The 21,989-nt window shown below is 36.6% G+C and overlaps 1 protein-coding gene across 3 annotated transcripts in view; it reads left to right on the top strand.

Annotated features, from left to right (window-relative positions):
• mon2 (Mon2 homolog, regulator of endosome-to-Golgi trafficking) overlaps nt 1-21,989 on the top strand; it is a 273,966-nt gene that overhangs the window by 43,997 nt on the left and 207,980 nt on the right. For all 3 annotated transcript variants that reach the window (XR_016548096.1, XM_090389771.1, XM_090389772.1), the window contains 2 exons: nt 12,240-12,372; nt 18,827-18,927. Coding sequence is in view for 2 of the 3 variants with exons in the window: in XM_090389771.1 (XP_090245897.1) it covers nt 12,240-12,372; nt 18,827-18,927 (234 nt within the window). In the remaining variant the exon portion in view is untranslated. The remainder of the gene's footprint in view (nt 1-12,239; nt 12,373-18,826; nt 18,928-21,989) is intronic.

Raw genomic sequence — 21,989 nt, forward strand, 5'->3', positions numbered from 1 at the left:
TCAAAGTGGAGGAGAAATTGTTTAAATTGAACACAAGAAAGGCACCTGGGGTGAATGGGATCTATCGACTTATATTAAAGGAAGTAAGCAAACCTTAGCCATAATTATGATAGCTTCCTTGGACTCAGGAGAAGTCCCCATGGACTGGAGATGTGCAAATGTATCCCCAATTTACAAAGGGGGATCGAAGGGGGAAACGAGTAATTACGGAACAGTTAGTTTAACTTCTGTTCCGGGTAAAATAATGGAGTCACTGGTTAAAGATGCATTGCAGGATCATCTAGACAAGACTGCAGTTATAGTTCAGACACAGCACACAGCATGGGTTTGTTAAAGGGAAGTCTTGTCTGACAAATCTGATTGGATACTATGATACGATCACAAAGGAACTGGATGCAAAAATTATTTTTGATATCATATACTTGGATTGTAGGAAAGCTTTTGATACTGTTGCACATCGAAGATTGCTGTACAAATTGGAGCTGTATGGCATTAAGGGCAAGTTGCTACAATGGATAAAAGGATGATTGAGTGGGAGATGGCAGAGAGTGGTAATAAATGGACACTGCTCTATGTGGTCTAATGTTATTAGTAGAGTCCCCCCAGGGTTCTGTGCTGAGCCCATTGTTGTTTTCAGTATTTATCAATGATATTGATGAAGGTAGATCAGGCTAATGTCCAAGTTTGCAGATTTGACAAATGCAAAGTACTGCATATGGGTAATAACCCAAGAGAAATGTACCAACTGTGTGGTACTACACTCAGGAATGTGGAGAATGAAAAAGACTTGGAGGTAATTGTGGTGTTAGATATGAAGTTCTCTGAGCAGTGCAGATGGGCTGCAAGAGCAGGTCATGGAGTCTTGTCAATGATATATAGGAATTTTGCTAGCAGGGATAAGGAGGTGAGTATTCCTTTGTATAAGCCCACACCACGAGTACTGCATACAGGTCTGGAGGCCTCATTTTAGGAAGGATGTAGAGCTGCTGTAATGAGCACAGAGTAGGGCAACAAGATTGGTGATTGGAACAAAGGGTTGCTGTTACCAAGAAAGGGTTATGTTCTGCAAATTGCAGTGTCTGGAAACTAGACACCTGCGAGATAAGGCCTTGAATGGTTTGAGCAAGCTCAATGCTGTTGGAATTCTTCCTATTGCTCAGATTACTCACTGACTGAAATTGAAAATGAGGATAGACAGTTGTAGAATAGATGTGTGGAAATTTGCCTTTAGCCAGCTGGTTGTTGATAATTGGAACGAACTTCCATCCATTGTAGCTGAAGTCAACTTAAATAAGTTCAAGGCAGAACTAGACAAACATTTGGAGTGAATGGATAGGTGAAATGTAAAGTGTGTTTTTTTTTTTTTTTTGGCTGATGCTATATAAGCTTGCTTTTTTGCATCATATGCCTCTACGAATGTTAATTCTAATGCTATCTGGCACAATCACATTTGGCAATAACTTGTATCATCAGATTCAGGCTACAGATATGGGTGCCACAGTCAGAGTCCCCATAGCTGATGTTATCATGGTGACCTAGGAGCAGGACATAGTTTTGAATTTGCTGGTGCCTGTTAGGCTCTGGCAAAGACAGAGGCACTGTTCCTCCAATACTCAAATCCTTGTCTTTTTATATCTCTTTTAGTATGGAGTTGTAAGTGGATTATGCTCTCCCATTTATAGATTTTTGGGTTCAGTGCATGGGTTCCTGTTTGGCGACCTTGTTATATAGAAAACCAACATGCAAGGGACAGTTTACCTATTATAAGATGTCACTGGCCCCAGGATATCTACATAGTGTAGTGTAGTATGAGCATTACTTTGTTGAGGAGGATAGTCACACTCTAATTTCCTTGCTGACAATGATGCTGAGATTCTAGGATCAGGGTGGATTTGTTCAGGTGCAGATATCCCTACCCCCCACCAATGGTCTGGATAGATTTCAATTGTATGGGAATAATTCAGTTTCCATTCTGATTGCAGTTTTTTTTTTTTTTTTTATGTAAACCCCAAACACAAGAGGTATAAGAACCTATAGTACTTAGTACCGTGCTTGGTTTGGAGGTTGAGAAGACGAAAGAAGATATTTGTTGACATTGGACTTGAACTTCTGTAGACTCTGATTTTCAGGAAATACGTATGAAGGAAGGTTGTTCCAGAAAACGGCAGTTGAATGAATAAACAAGGAAGATGAAAAGTTGGTCCTGTGATTTTGAAGTTGGACAGTAAATGGATGTTGGCTGGTGGCGGCATGTGTTCGGACTGTTTTGAAAGAGAGAGCGGGAATTATAGAAGCCAATTCAGAAGAACAGTGCCCATGGAAGTATCTGTAGAAGAGGCATGCAGCAGAAACAGTACATCTATGAGACAGCAAGTGGAGAGACTCTGTTAGAGATGAATCATTAATTAACCGAACTGCCCTCTTCTGAATGGAATCAAGCAGCCTGAGAGAGGTTTTGGGGGCACCACCCCAGATGTGGGAACAATATTCCATGGCAGGGCGGATTTGCGATTTATACAGAGTGAGCAGCTGTTTGGAAGAAAAGTAATGCCGAGAGCGAAAGAGAAAACCAAGTTTTTTAGATGCAGAAGAAGCAATATCTCTAATGTGCTTGTGCCAAGAGAGATTAGAAGTCGGTAATTCCCAAAAGAGATATATCATTTTGCCTAGAAATCGGAGTGCCACTAAAGATAAGCATAGGAGCAGAAGAATCCTTTTTGCGAGATATAAGACAAGACTGAGCTTTAGAAAGGTTGAAATCAACTAAGTTGTCTTTGCCCCGCTGGAAAATTACCTGAAGATCAACATTTAAGGAATTGGTAGCAGATTTTAGATAAGTTGAAGCTGATTGAGCAGGACAAGGTTTCTCAAAATGGAAAGTGGAATGCAATGTGCTATCATCGGCAAAACTATTGATAGGATTTTCAGTCAATGGAAGAAGGTCATTAATATACAAGAGTAATAGAGTGGGGGAAAGACCTGAACCTTGGGGGACATTAATATACAAGAGTAATAGAGTGGGGGAAAGACCTGAACCTTGGGGGACACCGGCATTAGTGGAGAAGTTAGAAGACAGAGAGCCATCTACCATCACCCTCAGTGAGTGATCAGAGAGAAAACTGGATAACCAATTACTAAAAACAGTTGGCAAAACCATAGGATGGAAGCTTGTTTACAAGACCTTTATGCCAAACACAATCGAAAGCCTTTGAGATGTCAAGAGCAACTACTTGTGTTTCACCGAACCTTTCCATTGAATTAGTCCATAAATGGGTAACGTAAGCCAGAATATCACTAGTGGATCGACACTGATGGAATCCATACTGGCAATCGTTGATCAGACGGAAGGTTTCTAGGTATTTTAAGAGTTGGCGATTAATTGATTTCTCCATTACTTTAGAAAGAGTAGAAGTAATTGCAATGGGACGATAATTGAATGGGAGGGATTTGTGACCCTTTTTAGGAACTGCCTGGATATGAGCAAATTTCCAAGCAGAAGGAAAAACACCTTTGGAATAAGAAAGTGAAAAAAGGCGGCAAAGAATAGGAGTAAGTTCAGCAGCACAGGTTTTGAGAACAAGTGGAGAAATACCATCAGACCTGGAGCTTTCTTAGCATCAAGATTCGTCAAAATCCTTCTGACATCCTTTTGACGGAAGACCACAGGAGGCATTGAATGGAGCGTGTTGGGAATGGTGGGAGGTGTTTTACCAAGATCATTAATACATGAGTTGGAAGAAAAATGGGATGCTGACAGGTCAGCTTTATCCTTGGCTGAAGTGACAACAGAACCATCTGGTTTGGACAGAGGTGGGAGCAGAGATGGGCAAAAGCTTTGGCAAGAGACCAGAATGCTCGACTACCATTAGGGCAAGAAGCAAGTTTTCTACTCTTAGCCTGTTCATACTCTAGTTTGGACTGATTAATAACTGCTTTACAATTGTTGCAAGCTTTGGTGTAGGCAGAAAATGAAACTGAAGAATTAGAAGCCAATTAGGATATGCAACATTCTTCTCTTGAACAGCCTTAGCACATTTATTGGAAAACCTGGGTTTATTTAAAGGACAAGATTTTAAAGTGGAGTGTGCGATAAAGGATTCCATTCCTGCAAGAATAATTTCACTGACACGATCTGAGCAAACGTTGACATCAGAAGTTTTGAAACAGTAATCTGACCGAAGAAAAGAAGTCTCACAGGTCATCCCATTTTGCATTCTTGTAATGCCAAACAACACAAGGTTGGGAATAGCCATGAGATAAAGGTTCCATTGGAAAAGAGACAGTCACCAAGTTGTGATCTGAAGTGCCTAAAGGACCTCTCACTTCAACCGTGTATTTAGAAGGGTTGTTTGTGAGAAAAAGATCAAGCGTATTGGCTGTATGATTAGGATTGTTCAGTAGTCTTGTAGGTAAATGAACAGTCTGTGCAAGGTCATTAGTAATTGCAAAAGCCTCAGCATCTTGACGAGCTGGGTCGGTGGGACTAGAAAATGGAAGCCAGCTGGAGTTGTGAACATTAAAATCACCAAGGAAAATTACCTCACTGTTAGGAAAGTTGGACTGAAGAAAGTCAAGTTGCAAACAGAGAGCTAGTCAAAGAGCTCCAAGAGATTAGTGGAGTTGGGAGAATGGTAGAGACAACAGATGAATTTGACACAATGAGGTAGAGAGATTTTAAGCCAGAAAAGATCAAAGTGAGGAGATTCCAAATTGCCAAGTCTCTGACAGGGAATATCAGAACGGACATATGCACAAGTACCACCTTTGAGGTGAAAGGAATCATACAGGGAATAATTTGGGCATCTGAGATGAGCAGTAGTTGAATCAACCGATAACTGAGATTCTGTCAGAAAAAGTACATGGGGTTTGGCAGACTGCAAGTGGAAATGGACATCGTTGAGATTAGAATTGAGACCACGTATATTTGTGAAATGAATTAGGAAGTGCTAGGGAAGTTTAGATCTTTTCGCAGATAAGCTTGCTCTATTAGTTTGACAATTCATGGTGTATTCAATAGTAAGAAAAAGTGGGTGGGACATGCTGTATGAAGTAATGAAATTTTTGGATATGGCATACACATGGTAAGAATATACTCAGATCATTGACATAACGTGGCCTCAACAATGCTCCCCGCATACACACTACTTGGACTCCCTCCAGTCACTATCTGGCAGAGTAGAGGTAGCAAGATTATACACTAGCTGAGATGGAAGCCTCCTAGAGAGTTACCAATAGGTTCGGTCTGGTGTACTAACTAGTGGCCGGCCTGCGAACACCGTTTTAGAGCTGTACCCTCGAAATGTAAGAAATATTGGATCTCGCCATGATGTTCATCATAACCTCAAAAGTCATCAATCATACTGCATGATGGAAGAGATAGGGAAGGGTTGACCGGAACTTAGCTCTAGAGACTAAAACATGAGTTCCACCACTTCAAGCCTCCAATAAGCAAAGTGGTGGTATTGCACCGGTTGATGAGAGTCATCTACCACCTAGTACTGCCTGGTAACATAGAGGGGCAGCATTCCTCCATGTGGTGTGGGTGCCACACCTCGACCCCTACTTACGTTGGTTCACACCTGGGTGGTCACCCACCACGTACTTGTGCATGGAGGTTATACCCAGAATTACTAGCAGTCCCACCATCGTGAAGGTGCAAGCAGAGGATTTGGCTGTCACAGACCATCCGGACTTCACCGAAATTGGGTCCACTTGACTTGAGTGTCACCCAAATATCGGTTCCATCAGCGTTTTAGACTCCCAGGTAGCAAGTACAGCTTGTCTGGCATATCTGAGAGAATGTAGAATGTCTGTGACAATCTCTCACAATTGTCAATGATATACAGGAATTTGTCAATGATATACAGGAATTTTTCTAGCAGGGACAGGGATGTGATTATTCCCTTGTATAAGGCATTGGTCAGGCCACACCTTGAGTACTGTATACAGGTCTGGAGGCCTCATTTCAAGAAGGATGTAGAGCTGCTGGAACGAGTACAGAGAAGGGCAACAAGATTAGTGAATGGAACAAAGGGTTGCTCTTACGAAGAAAGGCTTAAGTTTTGCAAATTACAGAGCCTGGAGACTAGGCATCGCCGAGGTGATCTGATAGAGGTGTACAAGGCTTTGAATGGCGCTTGAGCATGCTCAATGCCGATGGGATTCTTCCTCTTGCTCAGAATAATCACCTGAGAGGGCATAAATTCAAATTGAGGAAGGACGGATGTCGGATAGATGTGCGGAAATTCGCCTTTAGCCAGCGGGCAGTTGGTTTGTGGAATAGACTTCCATCGCTTGTTGTTGAAGTTGATTGCCTAAACAAATTTAAGGCTCAGCTGGACAGGTATTTCGAACGAATTGAGGGGTGAAATGGGAGTAGTGGTTGTTTTTTTTTTTTTTTTTTTTTTTTGGCTGATGCTGAATAAGCTTGCTTTCTTGCATCATATGCCTCTACTAATGCTAATGCTAACAACCTCAAGAGCCAAAGCCACTGCTTATATTTCCAACTGTCTGGGTGTTTCTGCACATCTTACTAGGGTTTTGTGAAGCTGTCATATTGGTCATGTGCAGCCCCTTGACAGGAAGTTGTAATAGTCAGTGGTTCCAGAGTTAAATCTGTCATTTCCTTGCTACAACATGCAGGTTCTGTTTATTGGATCACATGCGTGGGTTATTGGGTATGCTGTATTGATGAGTCAGATTATAGTCTTTGTGACCATAATCTGATTATTCACCAGTCCACCTCACCAGTCCATTAGATTAGAATATAATCTAATTATTCACCAGTCCAGCTTCACCTATTCCACTGTTGCTGAGCATTATTGGTGTGAGCATCATGTTAATTGTAACCCATGTTCCTGTGTGGAAATTTTTGGTCTTGTACCTGGTTCTCATAATCATTCCTGGTTGGAAGCACTTCATATAGCTGTGGTGGGTTTCAACATTAATCACAATCATGGAATTCATGTACACCCTATAATGGAGATTATTATTTTACAACATGATGATGGTGAACTTATAACACAGCAAATGTACATCATCCTACTTGATCAAGTAAAAGAGTGTGATGGCTAATATTTTCTCTCTCATTTTTTTTTTTTTTTGTACTTCTGTGTTTCATAGTCACTGTTCACAATCTGTGTTGATCTGTTGTAGCACATATCATATATTCTCTGGTCTGCAATATAATTATGGTATCAATACTACTTGCCTTCAAAGTTGATAAAGTAGCACATCTCTCTGAAACCACCTTTATTTATTTGTTTTTATTAATTTTAGTTAATATCCTATTTTATTGCATTTAGTATTTATGTGTATATTTTTTATTTCTATGATTTAGCTTCTATTCTTTATAAAGATTCTGTTATACTGTACTTTTTTTTTTCCACTATATTTTAATAAAGTTTTATTTCTTATGTTTCATTGTTGATTGCAAGATTTATTTTAGTATGCCTATTCCCGAAACACCCAAAACCTTATTAAATTTTGCTAAAATAAACAATAAGCTAAAAGTAACAAATTAAAAAGGAGAAGCACTCCATGGAATAATCAAAAAATTTCCTTAAAAATGTACATTTTATTGTCTGTCTTTTGTGGTCATTGCAACAACTCTGAACCAAGAACCAGATAAAGTCACCAATCATAACTTCATTTCACTTTCCTTAGTACTTCTCACTTTACTGTACATCCTGGGTAGAATATCTCCTTATTATTCATTAATATTGCCCAGATTTAGTCTAAAAAAATCCAGATGAGTTGTGTAAGTAATGAAGCTTGACTGGCATCTATTCTGCATCCCATTTTTTTGTAATTTTCATTTATCTTTTCAACTAGTTCTTTGTACTAATTGGCAAGTTGATTTGAAAGTTGAAATGTTTCATTTCAAGTATTTTATAATCAAAACGTTTTTCAGGAAACTTAAGTTGTCCCTTCACCATGAGATCAGCCATTGAAGGAAGAGTAGTTCCTAAAAGTTCCATTTATAGTTTTATAATTAGTGCTATATCCAAATTGTTGAATGCCCAAAATATGCAAGAGAACACAAGAATCCTCTTCACTCCAGCCACAACAAAAGACCCTCTTTTACTTACTTCACTTTTAGGCAATAAAACAAATGTCTCAAGCATTTTTACCATTCTCAAAATGATTAATGTGTACCACCTCCTTTAACTAGTTAAAAACTAACTTGCTGGTACTATTTTTTGCAGTTATCTCTATCTGACAGGAAATACCATAAATTCTTACCATATGTATGGCACATTATGGCCATAGTTGCCGATGCACCTAAGAAATCTCTAAATCAACCAACCAACTATATCCAAGTTAATTCTTTTATTTTTGGAATGCTAGTTCTGAAGATTTGCTAAAATGGGAACATTTTGTAATTTCTGTAAAGAAATTACAAAGTGCTCCTGCAAACAGTGGCTGTGATCCATTTTTATACAGGAACAAAAGTGTTTCTTTACTGTTTAATGGTTAAAGGCTTCAATGTGAATGATACAGTCCTGATCTGATCTGTACATGCTGAAAAATATCTCTTGCTCTTTTTTTTTTGCATCATCAACACATTACTACAAGCAATGTAAGAAAACAAAAGATTTCTCTTTTTTCTTATCCAGTACAGGAAAACAGCATTACTTGTTAAAAACTTCAGGAGAAATTTGATCTGCTATGCCATGAAACTATGCTATTTGAGCACTAGTTATCAAAACAGTTTATTTTGCTTAGGCTAATCAAAAGAACTATAGTTTCCTGAAAACTGTTTCCCTATAACTTTGGCAAAAAATAGTTGATGGTGGCTGGCTATTGAGCCATAGTTATATATTTGAGAACATCCTTGAATTCAGGGGAAGTCCCCACAGACTGGAGATGTGCAAATGTATTTCCAATTCACAGGAGGATCAATTAGTTTATTAATTAGTTTGACTTCTGTTCCTTAAAAGGATGGTTGAGTGGGAGAAGGCAGAGAGTGGTAATTAATGAATACTGCTCTTCGTGGACTAATGTTATTATTGGTGCCCCTCAGGGTTCGGTGTGTAGCCCATTGTTGTTTTGTATATTTAGCAATGATATTGATGAAGGTATATCAAGCTTAATGTCAAAGTTTGCAGATGATACAAAGGTTGGCAGGGTTGTTAATGACAGTATGCTGCTGCAACAGGATCTGGAAAAGTTGGGCAGATGGGCTGAGAAGTGACAACTGATGTTTAACATCGACAAATGCAAAGTATAGGTAACCCTTGTATAACACACGGTATTTAGGTTCCTATAAAATCTCATGTAGTGCAAAATTGTGTTATACAAGACTAAGAACCAGTACAAAAAGGGGATTTACGTTCCAAAAGCTAACAAAAATACATATTTTTTTATAACTACCGGAAACTTAATTTTTATTAAAAATAATAAGAACTGAACAAACTTCTTGCAAACTCTGATGCATATATGTCCGATAATGTATGCTCATTTAATTTTCTATCTCTTCATTGCTGCCAAGCACAATCAAATAAGAACATTTTTTTTCTCTGTTGCAGAATATCTTAACCTTTTGAACTTTCTTCTGCAGCATCTAGATTTTGTGTATCTTCTGCTCTCTTTAAAAAATCTGTATTCTAGTATTTGTTTGCTTTTGCTTGATGGATCTTTCTAAATTGCATCGTATGGAGCAAAGCATTTTTGATGCTCCATTTTGAACTTTGTGTTCCTTTCAGTCGAAGGATCTGCATTCAGAAAACAAGATTCTAATTGCTTGGCTAAGTTTATGTCATCCCATATCCTTTTTAGTGTAAAATTTGAAATGTCCGAATTTTCATCCTTTGAATTGATTTTGTTTACCTCCGATGCCATTTCCACCAAATTCGCTTCGCCTGCCTGCCTTTTTCTACCAGTAATTCTTGAATGTCTTCAGTATTCACATCATCAAAACCTTCCCGTCCTACCGACTTAACAAGTTCTACTATTGCACTGATACTGTTTTCTGCCGGTTCAACCATATTTCCTGAATGAACTGACTCTGGCCATACATTTTTCCAACAAGCACGTGTTAATGGTTTTACTTGTTTGAGAGATAAAGCTATGATTCTGATACAGTCCACAATTGAAAAATGTTTCCATGCCTCTATCACTTCAATAGATTTGGAATAAATTTTTTTTTCCAAAATCCATTGTAACAATTTTCTGACATAATAGGTTTTAAAGGTAGATATAATGTCTTGATCTAATGGCTGAATTAAAGAATAAATGCAAATGGGCTTGTGGTACTGGATTCCATGACTTAAAGAAGAAAAATAATACAGTATATAATACAGTAGAATTTAATGACAAAGAAGCTTTCAGGGCGAATGGACCCCCCCTTCAGAAAACATTTGCTGAGGAAGGGGTCCATTTGCCCTGAAAGTTTCTTTGTCATTAAATTCTAATTACTGGATATACACTGTATTTTTTTCTTCTTTGAATTAAAGAAGTTGTATCAGGTGGTAGGAACATTACTTCAACATTTTGGATGGCCTGGTGTTGTCCAATAGTACAAAAACTTTGAAATCTAAATTTTTCCGTTTAAATAGTTTTCCATAGCTGGCACAAAACAATTTAGAAACCATTCTTTAAATAAACCTGCAGTTACAAAATTATGCCTAAGTTCCTTAGGCATAATTTAGGGCTGGAATTTAATTCACAACAAGGAAATTATTCCAATACGGTTGTTAAGAACAAAGTTTAATAATACGTACCCGGAAAAACATATAAACGATCAAATAAAAACCAAAATACCCTTACAAAAACCTTAAAGGTCACAAACTGCAAGCTTCGAAGTCACAATTTTTTATGGTCTCAAACACGCACAAGTTCAATGGCACAGAACCTAACATGGGGATTTCCCAATTTTTTTTTTTTTTTTTTTGCATAATGACTAGCAAGCCAACAGCAGGGATTCACAAAAAAAAAATGGAAATGTTGAAAAATTACATTGAACATAATAACAAGATTTTCCCTGCACAAAAGCTCAAAAATACTGTGTTATGGGAGGTATGCCGCAATTCTCTAACCGTGTTGTGCGAGGATTGACGCAATTTATCAATCATGTTAGAATGAAACTGTGTTGTAGAAGTACCGTGTTATATGGGGGTGGGGTTGCTAGTACTGCATATGGTAGCAGTAACCCCAGATAAATTTACCAACTGGGTGGTGTTACACTCAGTGTAGTGGAGAATGGAAGAGACCTGGGGGTAATTGTGTAGTCAGATATGAAGTTTTCTGAGCAGGCTGCCAATAGTTCTTGGGGTCTTGTCAATGATATACAGGAATTTTGTGAGCAGGAATAAGGAGGTGATTATCCCCTTGTATAAGGCAATGGTCAGGCCACACCTTGAGTACTGTGTATAGGTCTGGAAGCCTCATTTTAGGAAGGATGTAGAGTTGCTAGAACAAGTACAGAGAAGGGCAGCAAGACTGGTGAGGGGAACAAAGGGGGTGCTCTTACGAAGAAAGGCTTAAGTTCTGCAAATTGCAGTGTCTGGAGACTTTACACCTGTGAGGCGATCTAATTGAGGTGTAAAGACCTTGAATGGATTGAGCAGGCTCAATGCTGATGGGATTCTTCCTCTTGCTTGGATTACAAACCTGAGGGGGCATAGATTCAAATTGAGGAAAGGCAATTGTAGAATAGATGTGTGGAAATTAGCCTTTAGCCAGTGGATAGTTGATTGCTGGAACAGACTTCTATCTGTTGTTGTGGAAGTTGAAATAAATTCAAGGCAGAACTAGACAAACATTTGGAATGAATGGATCAGTGAAATGGGAAGAGTTTTTTTTTTTTGGCTGATGCTGTATAAGCTTGATTTCTTGCACATATGCCTCTGCTAATGCTAATATCATTGGAAAATAGATCAGTTTATTTTCTGGTTTTAAGATTGAAGATCAGAACATGATAAAAAGAAAAATGAGGTTTAAAAATTATTTTCCACTACAGTATTTAATACTTGCAGAATTATCTTTTTGAAAAATGGTTTTGAGTGTATATTGTTTTAACATACAGTGATTTTTAAAACTGATAAAATTAGTATTGATATGTTTTATCTGTGTATTTGAAAAGATTAGTTTTGATATATATTTTCTGTGCATATTTTCTTCGTACCTTACTTCTTCATAGTAATGTATTACTCTCACCCCTTCCTTCAAAATAGCCATTAGAACACATATCTTTATGGGTAGTGTGTGTGTATGCAAATTAATGCTCTATCTTCCAGGCACTTGTTTTATGTTTCCGGTTACACTTTACCAAGAATAGCACAACCAATAATACTGCATCAGCTACAGTGAGACAATTAGTAGCAGTGGTATTTGAAAGAGTTCAGGCAGAAGACACTACTCATCATGAAGGTATGACATCTATAAGCATGTTTAAAATGAAAAATTTTTAAAAATTACTTTACAAAATGCTGTTGTGCAAGGTGATTCAAAATTTGCACAACCTAGATGTCAGTAACCAAAAATTATTAATTCTTTTACTATTAAATTATGCACTCAAGTAATTATAACTATAATGATAAGTAATTTTAAAAAAATTATAACAAATTTTGAAAAATCCACCTGCTTTAATATTTTCAGAACTGAACTGGATAAAGAAAAAATAATGCATTATTTTTTCTTTATTCAGTTCAGGTCTTTAAAGTCTTTATCTTATCTTTAAGTTTATGCATTACATGAATATGAGAGGGAAGGAGGCCTAAATTTTTAAACAGCCCTTTGTGTACTTAAGTTATACCTAACCTACTTGTGATTCAAGACTTCTTGATTTTTAGGCAATAGAAGTAAACATTGACTAACATCAAGTTTTGGGGGTTTTTTTGGTTTTGCTTAACAATAAAGGCATTGTTCTTTTTTTTTGTAAATCTTGCTTGTTTCACAAAAATTGGTTACTAATCATGAAATTCTTGATTTATATTTGTATTTTTCTTGACATATGATTTTAAATAAAAGTATTGTTTGATTATAAACACTTGTTCATGCTCAGCCAGGAAATATGTCATGATGGCTTTGTCATAGATGAACCTATAGATGAGTTTGTGTAATTGTAACCCCAATTGCAGAACAGTAGTAGTAGTAACAACTACTGAACAACTGACAGTACTCGAAGCCCTAGCTGCAAAATTATATAATTACATATGGTTATTAAAATGAAAGAAGTCAGCTCTTTCATTTTGGGTTTTTCCCAATTTTGAATCATCCTGTATTTTATGTTTGTTACTTTATTTATTGGGGTAAGTATTGAGGCCTTTGAAATTTGGGTTGAGTTGTCCAATCTCAAGCTGAGATGTAGGGTTTTCTTAAACAAAATTTCAGGAAAATTCTACACTAATGCTAAATATCATTGATATTACACATAGAAAGTTTATTAAGATATATATCATTTGTAAATTCTGTAATGTTTATATTTAAACTAGTGAGCTAAAGCAATAAAACTGTTTCACAAACTGGTTTACTTAACTAATTTATTATTTATTTTAAAGAAATTATTACCTTGCATTTCAATACATATTTTGTGGAAAATTTGGTATTTCACGTATCACAGATTGAGGAATATTTGTTTCATGGTTCTCAGTAAGTTGAGAAAATTAAATGATGTATTAACATTAAGTGATTTTCATTGAAACCGCATTGTAAGGGGAATAATAAATAAATAAATAAATATCGTTTCAAGAAATAAACTGTTTTAACGCTTTATACACCACAATAAATAATTTTAATAAATAAGTGTCACATTACAAACCATTTACCAGATTCACATGCACAATCAGTTTCTACATGTGAACAAGGAATATGTGAACCTGGTAAAGGATTTGTAATGAAATTCTCATTTACTAAAATTGTTCATTGTGATGTATAAAGTGTTAGAGTAGTTCATTTCTTGATAGTAATTACCTGTGAAGAAAATATCTCATTTAAAGTCATTTATCTAAATTCAGCTAAATATCTTTTTGTTGGTCAATGGAAATAGTTGCAATGTATTAGCTATCTATTATTCAGTAAAGGGTAAGTATCTATTATACTTAGCATTTACTGCTACAGCCAGAGGGGTTTGCATGAGCAAGAGTCAATGTTACTTAATGGATAGATCAGAAAATTGTGACCAGTTAGTTTAACATACACCACTCTCCCTCATCTGTATAGTAAGACATAGTACAACTATAATAGTAATAATAAAATATAGTTAATAATATTGCATATGGTAACAATACAGTTCACACGAGGAGTTAAGAGAGATTAGTTTTATCATATCTTCCTTATATTTAGAGTCACTACAGACTACATAGAGATCAATATTCAGCATGTTAGTTGGCTTTTTTTTTTTCTTTGAAAACCCCAAAAACAAGAGGTATTATAACCTACACTGCTTATTACCGTGCATGGGTTGAAGGTTGAGAAGATGAAAGAAGATACTTGTTGGCATTAAACTTGAACTTCTGTAGATTGTAATTTTCAGGAAATATATATGAAAGAAGACTGTTCCAGAAAATAGAAGTTAAATGAATAAATGAGGAAGAAGAAAAGTTGGTTCTGTGAGTTAGAAGTTGGACAGTAAAAGGTTGTTGACTGATTGCGGCACATGTTCAGACTGCTTTAAAAGAGAGAGCAGGAATTATAGAAGCCAATTCAGAATAACAGTGCCCATGGAAGTATCTATAGAAAAGGCATGCAGCAGAAACAGAACATGTATGAGACAGAGAGTGGAAGGACTTTTTTTAGAAATGAGTCATTAATTAACCTAACTGTCATTTTTTTTAATGGAATCTAGAAGCCTGAGAGGAGTTTTGGGGACACCGCCCCAGATGTGCGAACAATATTCACATTCCATGATAGGGCAGATTTGCAATTTGTACAGAGTGAACAGCTGTTTGGAAGAAAAGTAACAGCAAGAGCAAAAGAGAAAACCCAGTTTTTTAGTTACAGAGGAAGTAATATTTGTAATGTGCTTATGCCAAGAGAGATTAGAAGTCAGGGTAATCCCCAATAGAGATATATGATCTTGCCTAGAAATCAAAATGTCGTTGAAGATAAGCATAGGAGTAGAACAATTCATTTTGCGAGATATATGACAGGACTGAGTTTTAGAAGGATTGAAATCAATTAAGTTATCTTTGCCCCACTGGAAAGTGGGGCAAATATTGAATCATATGTACATTATTCTATATATCTACCTTGTTTATCAGTACATTTTTGCCATCGTACTCATCAATACATTTTTGTCATATCACTTATTCACTGTTGTAAAAGGGTTGTCGTTGCCTTTTTCAGCTCCTCATTCTCAAAAAGTGTTTTCCATGAAGATATTTTTTCATATATCGAAGTAGGGAAAAAAATCAGTTAGGGCCAAGTCTAGGTTGTAGGTAGGATGAGGCAAAATTCTCCACTAGGTCTGAAATTTTCTTCTGAGTCTTACAGGCAGTGTATAGCCTGGCATTATCATGGTGTAATGTGATTTGGTCCTGTTAGAGCCTTCGTTTTTTGTTTTATATCCCTACTAATCTTTAAAGTGTTTGGCAATTTCTTCCCTTATTTATAATCTGACCTTTCTTTAAAAAATCAGCCAAAATTGAGGCATCCTGTCCCAATACACTCTGGGCATCATTTTTTCCGATCTTCAATTTGAAATTTTTTTCCTCACTGAAGATAGCAGATGTGATTCCATAGACTGGCGTTAACAACAAGGGTCACAGTGATAGAACTGAGTCTCATTTTTTGTTGTCAGGTCTTTAAAAAAATTTCCTCGAAAGTTATTGCACTTCTACAGCAGGTCTTGCCAGGTTTCCTGCCTGGAGAATTTCATTTCTCTTGTTAATAGTTAGGGTACCCATTTGCAGATTATTTTCTTATAATTAAATGTGTATAATATACTTACTGCACTTCTCTTTGAACACTAGTTCTTGCATCATTCCATATGTGGTTATTACCATGTATTTTTGAAAATTATGTCATCCAAAATATGCATTTTCTTTAATATGCACGCAGACTTTGATTGGTCAAAATTGTTAATGACTTCATCTTTAACATGTGCAAGCCATCTACAAACATTGCCTACATCAGTAGTGTCTGTAGTGTCCTCAATTTTTTGTGAATGTTGACGACCAAATTTTCTCCTGATTTTAAAAGGAACTCTATCACTGGCTTTTTTCAGAAATGCACATCAGTTTGCCTGCTTGTAACTTCAGATCTGTAATAGACAGAAACTTTTATTTTGGCATGTTTATGTTTTAATATCTATGTTAGCAATATATAAAACTTCATGATACTAATTTATTTACAAAATAGTTTGTTTGCCAAACAGACATTACTTATGGACCGACCATTGTACTTAACCAAGAGAAATTCTTTCAGTTAGAAGGAGAAATGACTAACAAAACTTCACTGTACAATGTCATGTAAAGAAGATGAGTTTGAATATACTTTAGTAGAATCAGATATGTGCTAATTAAGTTCTGTCTCAGGATCCACACCTTTCTCAAAGAATGAACTTTTAGTTGATTAATTTTGGTCTGAAACAGAACGTTGGAATGAAAAACACCAGATCCTTTTATTTTTCAGTTTATTATTCAACGAGTATAACACATTAGAAGGGTTAATATTTAGTCAAAACCTTTTAAAATATTCAAGAAAGGATAATGAATCACTAATAAAAGTGTTATTGCATCTAGCTAGCTTTTTTCCGAGGTACAGGAGACAACCCAGATGTTGAGCATATGTGACAAGAGGAATGTTTTCTAAGAGAAGATGAGGATTAATTTCTTAAGATGAAAAAAAGAGGTGACAGTATTTCCTTGGGGATCCAGGGAGAGATATTGGTCTCTAGGACAAGTTATGTTGTAGGATAAGAGTTCTGTTAATTAGAGAAGAGCAAATGAAGAGTAGCACATCATTGTGAATAATGTAAAAATGCTCTAAAGAGATTCACAAGAATTGAGGGTCAGACAGCATAAAATTCTGATGCTAAGTCCATATATCAAGTTGACACATCCTATTAATTATGTCAGAAGCAAAAACTAAAGTTTAAAATAGGTTGGTAAGGGTAGAAATGCTCATAGTGAATGTGAGCAAAGTTGGAGGGCAGAAATCTGATCAGTAAGAATGGAGAGAAGCATTCTTTGAAAGTAAGGAAGAAAAAGTCAAAATTGGAGAACAATCTTTCATTATTGTTGGATTCTTGCTTTTAGGACAGGGATAAACTTAAACCACAAGATCAAGTTGACACATCCTATAGGTGCCAAAGCCAAGAAGGTGAAAGGTCTCACTTAATAACAAAGTTGGAAATATTATCTGGACCATAAGGATTAGAGATGGGAAGTTTATTAATTTCCTTTCTTAAGATATTTTGATAAATATAAAATAAGACAGTATAGGGATTAGGCTTACAGCAGCAGTCATTAGTAGATAAGTTGCAACAGATTAAGAGCTTAAAGTCTTTGGAAAAGTAATAAGAGATCATTATGTGTGAGAGAGGAAGAATAAACCTCCAAAGTCATTGGTGTCAGTTTTCAGCTTTACCTTCACAATAACTATTGTAGGATGTCATTATTCCTTATGTAAGATTTGATGGTGAAAGACCTCATTTAGAATATTGTATATAAGTCTGAAGGCTGCACCTAAAAAAAGAATTTATAGAGATTCTTCAAAGAAGAGCAGTTTGCTAAGGAGCACTAATCATTTTCCTTATAAGAAAAGCATAGAAGTGTGGTTGCAAACCTTGCCAACTAGATGCCTTGGGAGGGCAACTTTATTGTGGTGGTATACACCTCAGTAAAGGTGTATAACACCTGAATTGAGGTGTTATAATTACACCAATTGAGGTGTTATAACACCTCAATTTAATGAATGACTAAATTAATGTAAATGCTACATTTTCACTTATTGGGAGAGCCGAATAAGGAGATACAAGTATTAAATTTTATGGAGCAATAGAAGGCTGGATCTAATAGTTTACCCTTGGATAACACTTTTTAGATCACTGGAATTAGTTACTTCTGAAGGGTAGTTGAAGCAGCAAAGTTTTCCACAGTTGAAAGTGAATTGGATAGCCAGTTCTTGTAAATAGTAAAATTGAGTGATTAGGAATTTATTTATTTTTTGAAGATGCAGAAAAAAATCTGCTTACTTGCATCATTTGGCTATTCTATTACTAATAACATAACATTGGTAATGACCCTGCTTACACACATATTGGACTTATACTTCATTCACAGCTGGTGGAATAGAGATAGTAAGGTACACCAGCTGATCTGGATAACTTTTGTCTGGTGGGTTATATATATATATTGGCTAGCCTGTGAAAACTGTTTTAAAGTTGTATATTCAAAATATAAAGAATTTTGAATCTGCATGACGCCCATGAAAACTTCAAAAGACTTATACTGCATGGCAGAAGAGATGTTATTATAGGAGTTTCTGTTGGAAGTGCTACTTAAGCCATATTGCACCTGTCAATATAAGAAGGGATGGTGAGCTTACATCTAAGCATCACAGTATACCATACATCCTTTTTTTAAAGTCCTCCTTGCCAGATTACATTGCTAACTTGGAATGGTTGTATCATTGTTCAGTGGTCATATTTGAGTAACTGAATGATAGTGCCTCCTTAATATAGCACAAAAATATATAAGGATCTGCATCAGCAATGCATTGACATGTGCAATGGAGAAGGGAAGCAATTTTCCAAAAGGTTTATAATTCTCATTGGTGTTAAGTCTAATAGTCTAATTCTCAAATCCTTTCTCATCAAGTTTTTCAGCCGCCAAGAACCTTCCTGCAGAAAATAAGTATCTGATGTTTTATCCTTGTGTAGGTTTAAAGGATGATATAAATATAGAGGAACTTAAAGCAGGCAGTAAAATCCCACCAAAGTCATTACATCCATGTGCCGCTGATGCCTTTTTATTGTTTCAGGTGAGTTTTAATACTTAATTTTAAATAATTAAATTTTTTTTCTAATTTATTATGTATGCTAGGATTAAGATTTTGTCAAATGCCTTAAATTTATCATAATAATGAGATTTCACCATTAAATCTGGTTATTTTATTAAGGGCAGAGTAGGAAAAAAGTGACTAGAATATAATTATTCATTTCTATGTGTAGAAATGAATAATTATATTCTAGTCAAATTTGTGGTACCAGGAATTGAATTAATCTCCATTTGCTATGATTTTTTAGCCATTTGAATATTAAATTTTACATTTATAAGTCTTTACAGAACTATTCAATTCTATTATGCAATTTTCAAGAAAGCATGAAAATTAAGTAACAGAAATCTATTATATATACAGTAGAAGAAATTCAGAAGTTTATACTTGTTGGTGTTCATGATCCTGGACTATAGAGAAGTATTACTTTAGAATAGGGATATGGGGGGACCAAATTGATTTCCTTCCTAAATTTTAAACAAATCTCCTTACAAATTATTGTAATGGGATTAATTTGTTTTAAATTTTTTTTTATTTCATTTAACCCTTTGTTGGGCACTGGCTTTTTCATGTCTTGAGAGTTAGTTGTAATCTGACTGATGCAACTACATTTAAAAGCTCTTAATGTAGCTCATTAATTTTAATTTTTTATCCTTGTGAGTAATACTACAGTAAAAATTTGAAACATCCTCTGCATATTATTAGTTATTAGTATTAGTAGTGGCAAATTAGTATTAGTGGTGGAAAATTATGCAAAAAAGCAAGCTTATACAGCATCAGCCAAAAAAAAAAAAATTTCACCTATTTATACCCTCCAATAATTTGTCAAGTTCTTCCTTGCATTTATTCAAACTATACACTTCCACAATGACAGATGGAAATTTGTACCAGCAATCAATCAACCACCTATTGGCTGAAGGCAAACTTCCGCACATCTATTCTGCAACCATCCTTCCTCAGTTTGAATTTATGCCCCCCTTGCATGCATAGTCTGAGCAAGAGGAAGAATCCCATCTGCATTGAGTTTGCTCAAGCCATTCAAAGCCCTAAACATCTCAATCAGATCACTTTGCAGGTGCCTAGTCTCCAGATGCTGCAATTTGCAGAGCTGAAGCCTTTCTTGGTAGGAGCACCTTTCTGTTCCCCTCAACAATCTCATTGCCCTTCTTGATAGCCAATTCAGCAGTTCTACATCCTTTTTTAGCATTAGCATTAGTAGAGGCATATGATGCTAGAAAGCAAGCTTTCTTGCATCACAAGCTTATGCAGCATCAGCCAAAAAAAAAAACAAAAAAAAAAAAACTTCCACTTCACCCCTCCATTCGTTCGAAATACCTGTCCAGCTGAGCCTTAAATTTATTTAGGCTATCAACTTCCACAACAAGGGATGGAAGTCTGCTCCACCAACCAACCAACCACCCACTGGCTAAAGGCAAATTTCCACACATCTATCCTACATCTGTCTTTCCTCAATTTGAATTTATGCCCTCTCAGGTGATTATTCTGAGTAAGAGGCAGAATCCCATCAGCATTGAGCATGCTCAAACCATTCAAGGCTTTATACACCTCTATCAGATCACCTCGCCGGTGCCTAGTCTCCAGACACTGTAATTTGCAAAACTTAAGCCTTTCTTCGTAAGAGCAACCCTTTGTTCCATTCACTAATCTTGTTGCCCTTCTCTGTACTCGTTCCAGCAGCTCTACATCCTTCTTGAAATGAGGCCTCCAGACCTGTATACAGTACTCAAGGTATGGCCTGACCATTGCCTTATACAAGGGAATAATCACCCCCTTATCCCTGCTAGAAAAATTCCTGTATATTATTGATAAGACACCATGAGCTACTCTTGCAGCCTGCCTGCACAGCTCAGAGAACTCCATATCTGCCTGCACAATTACCCCCAGGTCCTTCTCATTCTCTACCACTGTCAGTGTAGTACCACAGAGTTGATACGTTGCTCTGGGGTTGCTGTTTCCCATATGTAGTACTTTACATTTGTCAATGTTAAACTTCATTTGCCACCTCTCAGCCCATCTGCTCAACCTTTCCAGATCCTGTTGCAGCAGCATAGCATCAGTAGTGTCCTTAACAACCCTGCCAACCTTTATATCATCTGCAAACTTGGACATTAAGCTTGATATACCATCATCAATATTATTTATAAATACAGAAAGCAATAATGGACCCAACACTGAACCCTGAGGGACTCCACTAATAACATTAGTCCACGATGAGCAGTGTCCATCGATTACCACTCTGTCTTCTCCCCCTCAACCACCCCTTTATCCATAGCAGCAATTTGCTTCCGGCGCCTCCGTAGCCAGGTGGGAAGGAGCAGCAGTGCGTAGCACATGCTTCTTGATTAGACCGGGGTTCGAGCCCGTCACCACCAAATATGGAGGATGTGGAAAGGTCAGGGAATGACCACCGCATATCCCGGAGCAATATGGCCTTAGTTGCTAATGCTCCTAAAAACCAAATAACACACCAGCAATTTGCTTCCAATGCCACACTGCTCCAATTTGTGCAGCAGTCTTCCATGTGCAACAGTATCAAAATCCTTTCTAAGATCCAAGTATATAATATCAAAGTTATTCCCTGCATCCAGTTCTTTTGTGACTGTATCATAGTATCCAATCAAATTGGTCAGGCAAGACGTCCCCCTTAACAAAACCATGCTGTGTCCGAGCTGTAACTGAAGTCTTGTCTAGATGATCCTGCAGTGCTTCTTTAACCAGTGCCTCCATTAATTTTCCTGGAACAGAAGTTAAACTCACAGGTCTATAATTACTTGTGTCAGCCTTTGATCCTCCTTTGTCAATTGAGGTCACATTTGCACATCTCCAATCTATGGGCACCTCCCCTGAGTCCAAGGAAGCTCTCATAATTATGGCTAAGGGATTGCTTACTTCCTTTTCTGCCTCCTTTAATATAACTGGATAGATCTCATCCACCCCAGGTGCCTTTCTTGTGTTTATCTTCAACAATTTCTCCTCCACTTTACTCTCAGTTATTACAAGATTATCTAGCTTACTGCCAGAGTTGA

Source organism: Mastigoproctus giganteus, chromosome 2, assembly GCF_048544385.1.
Source record: "Mastigoproctus giganteus isolate SK-2022 chromosome 2, ASM4854438v1, whole genome shotgun sequence".
Lineage (NCBI taxonomy): Eukaryota > Metazoa > Arthropoda > Arachnida > Uropygi > Thelyphonidae > Mastigoproctus > Mastigoproctus giganteus.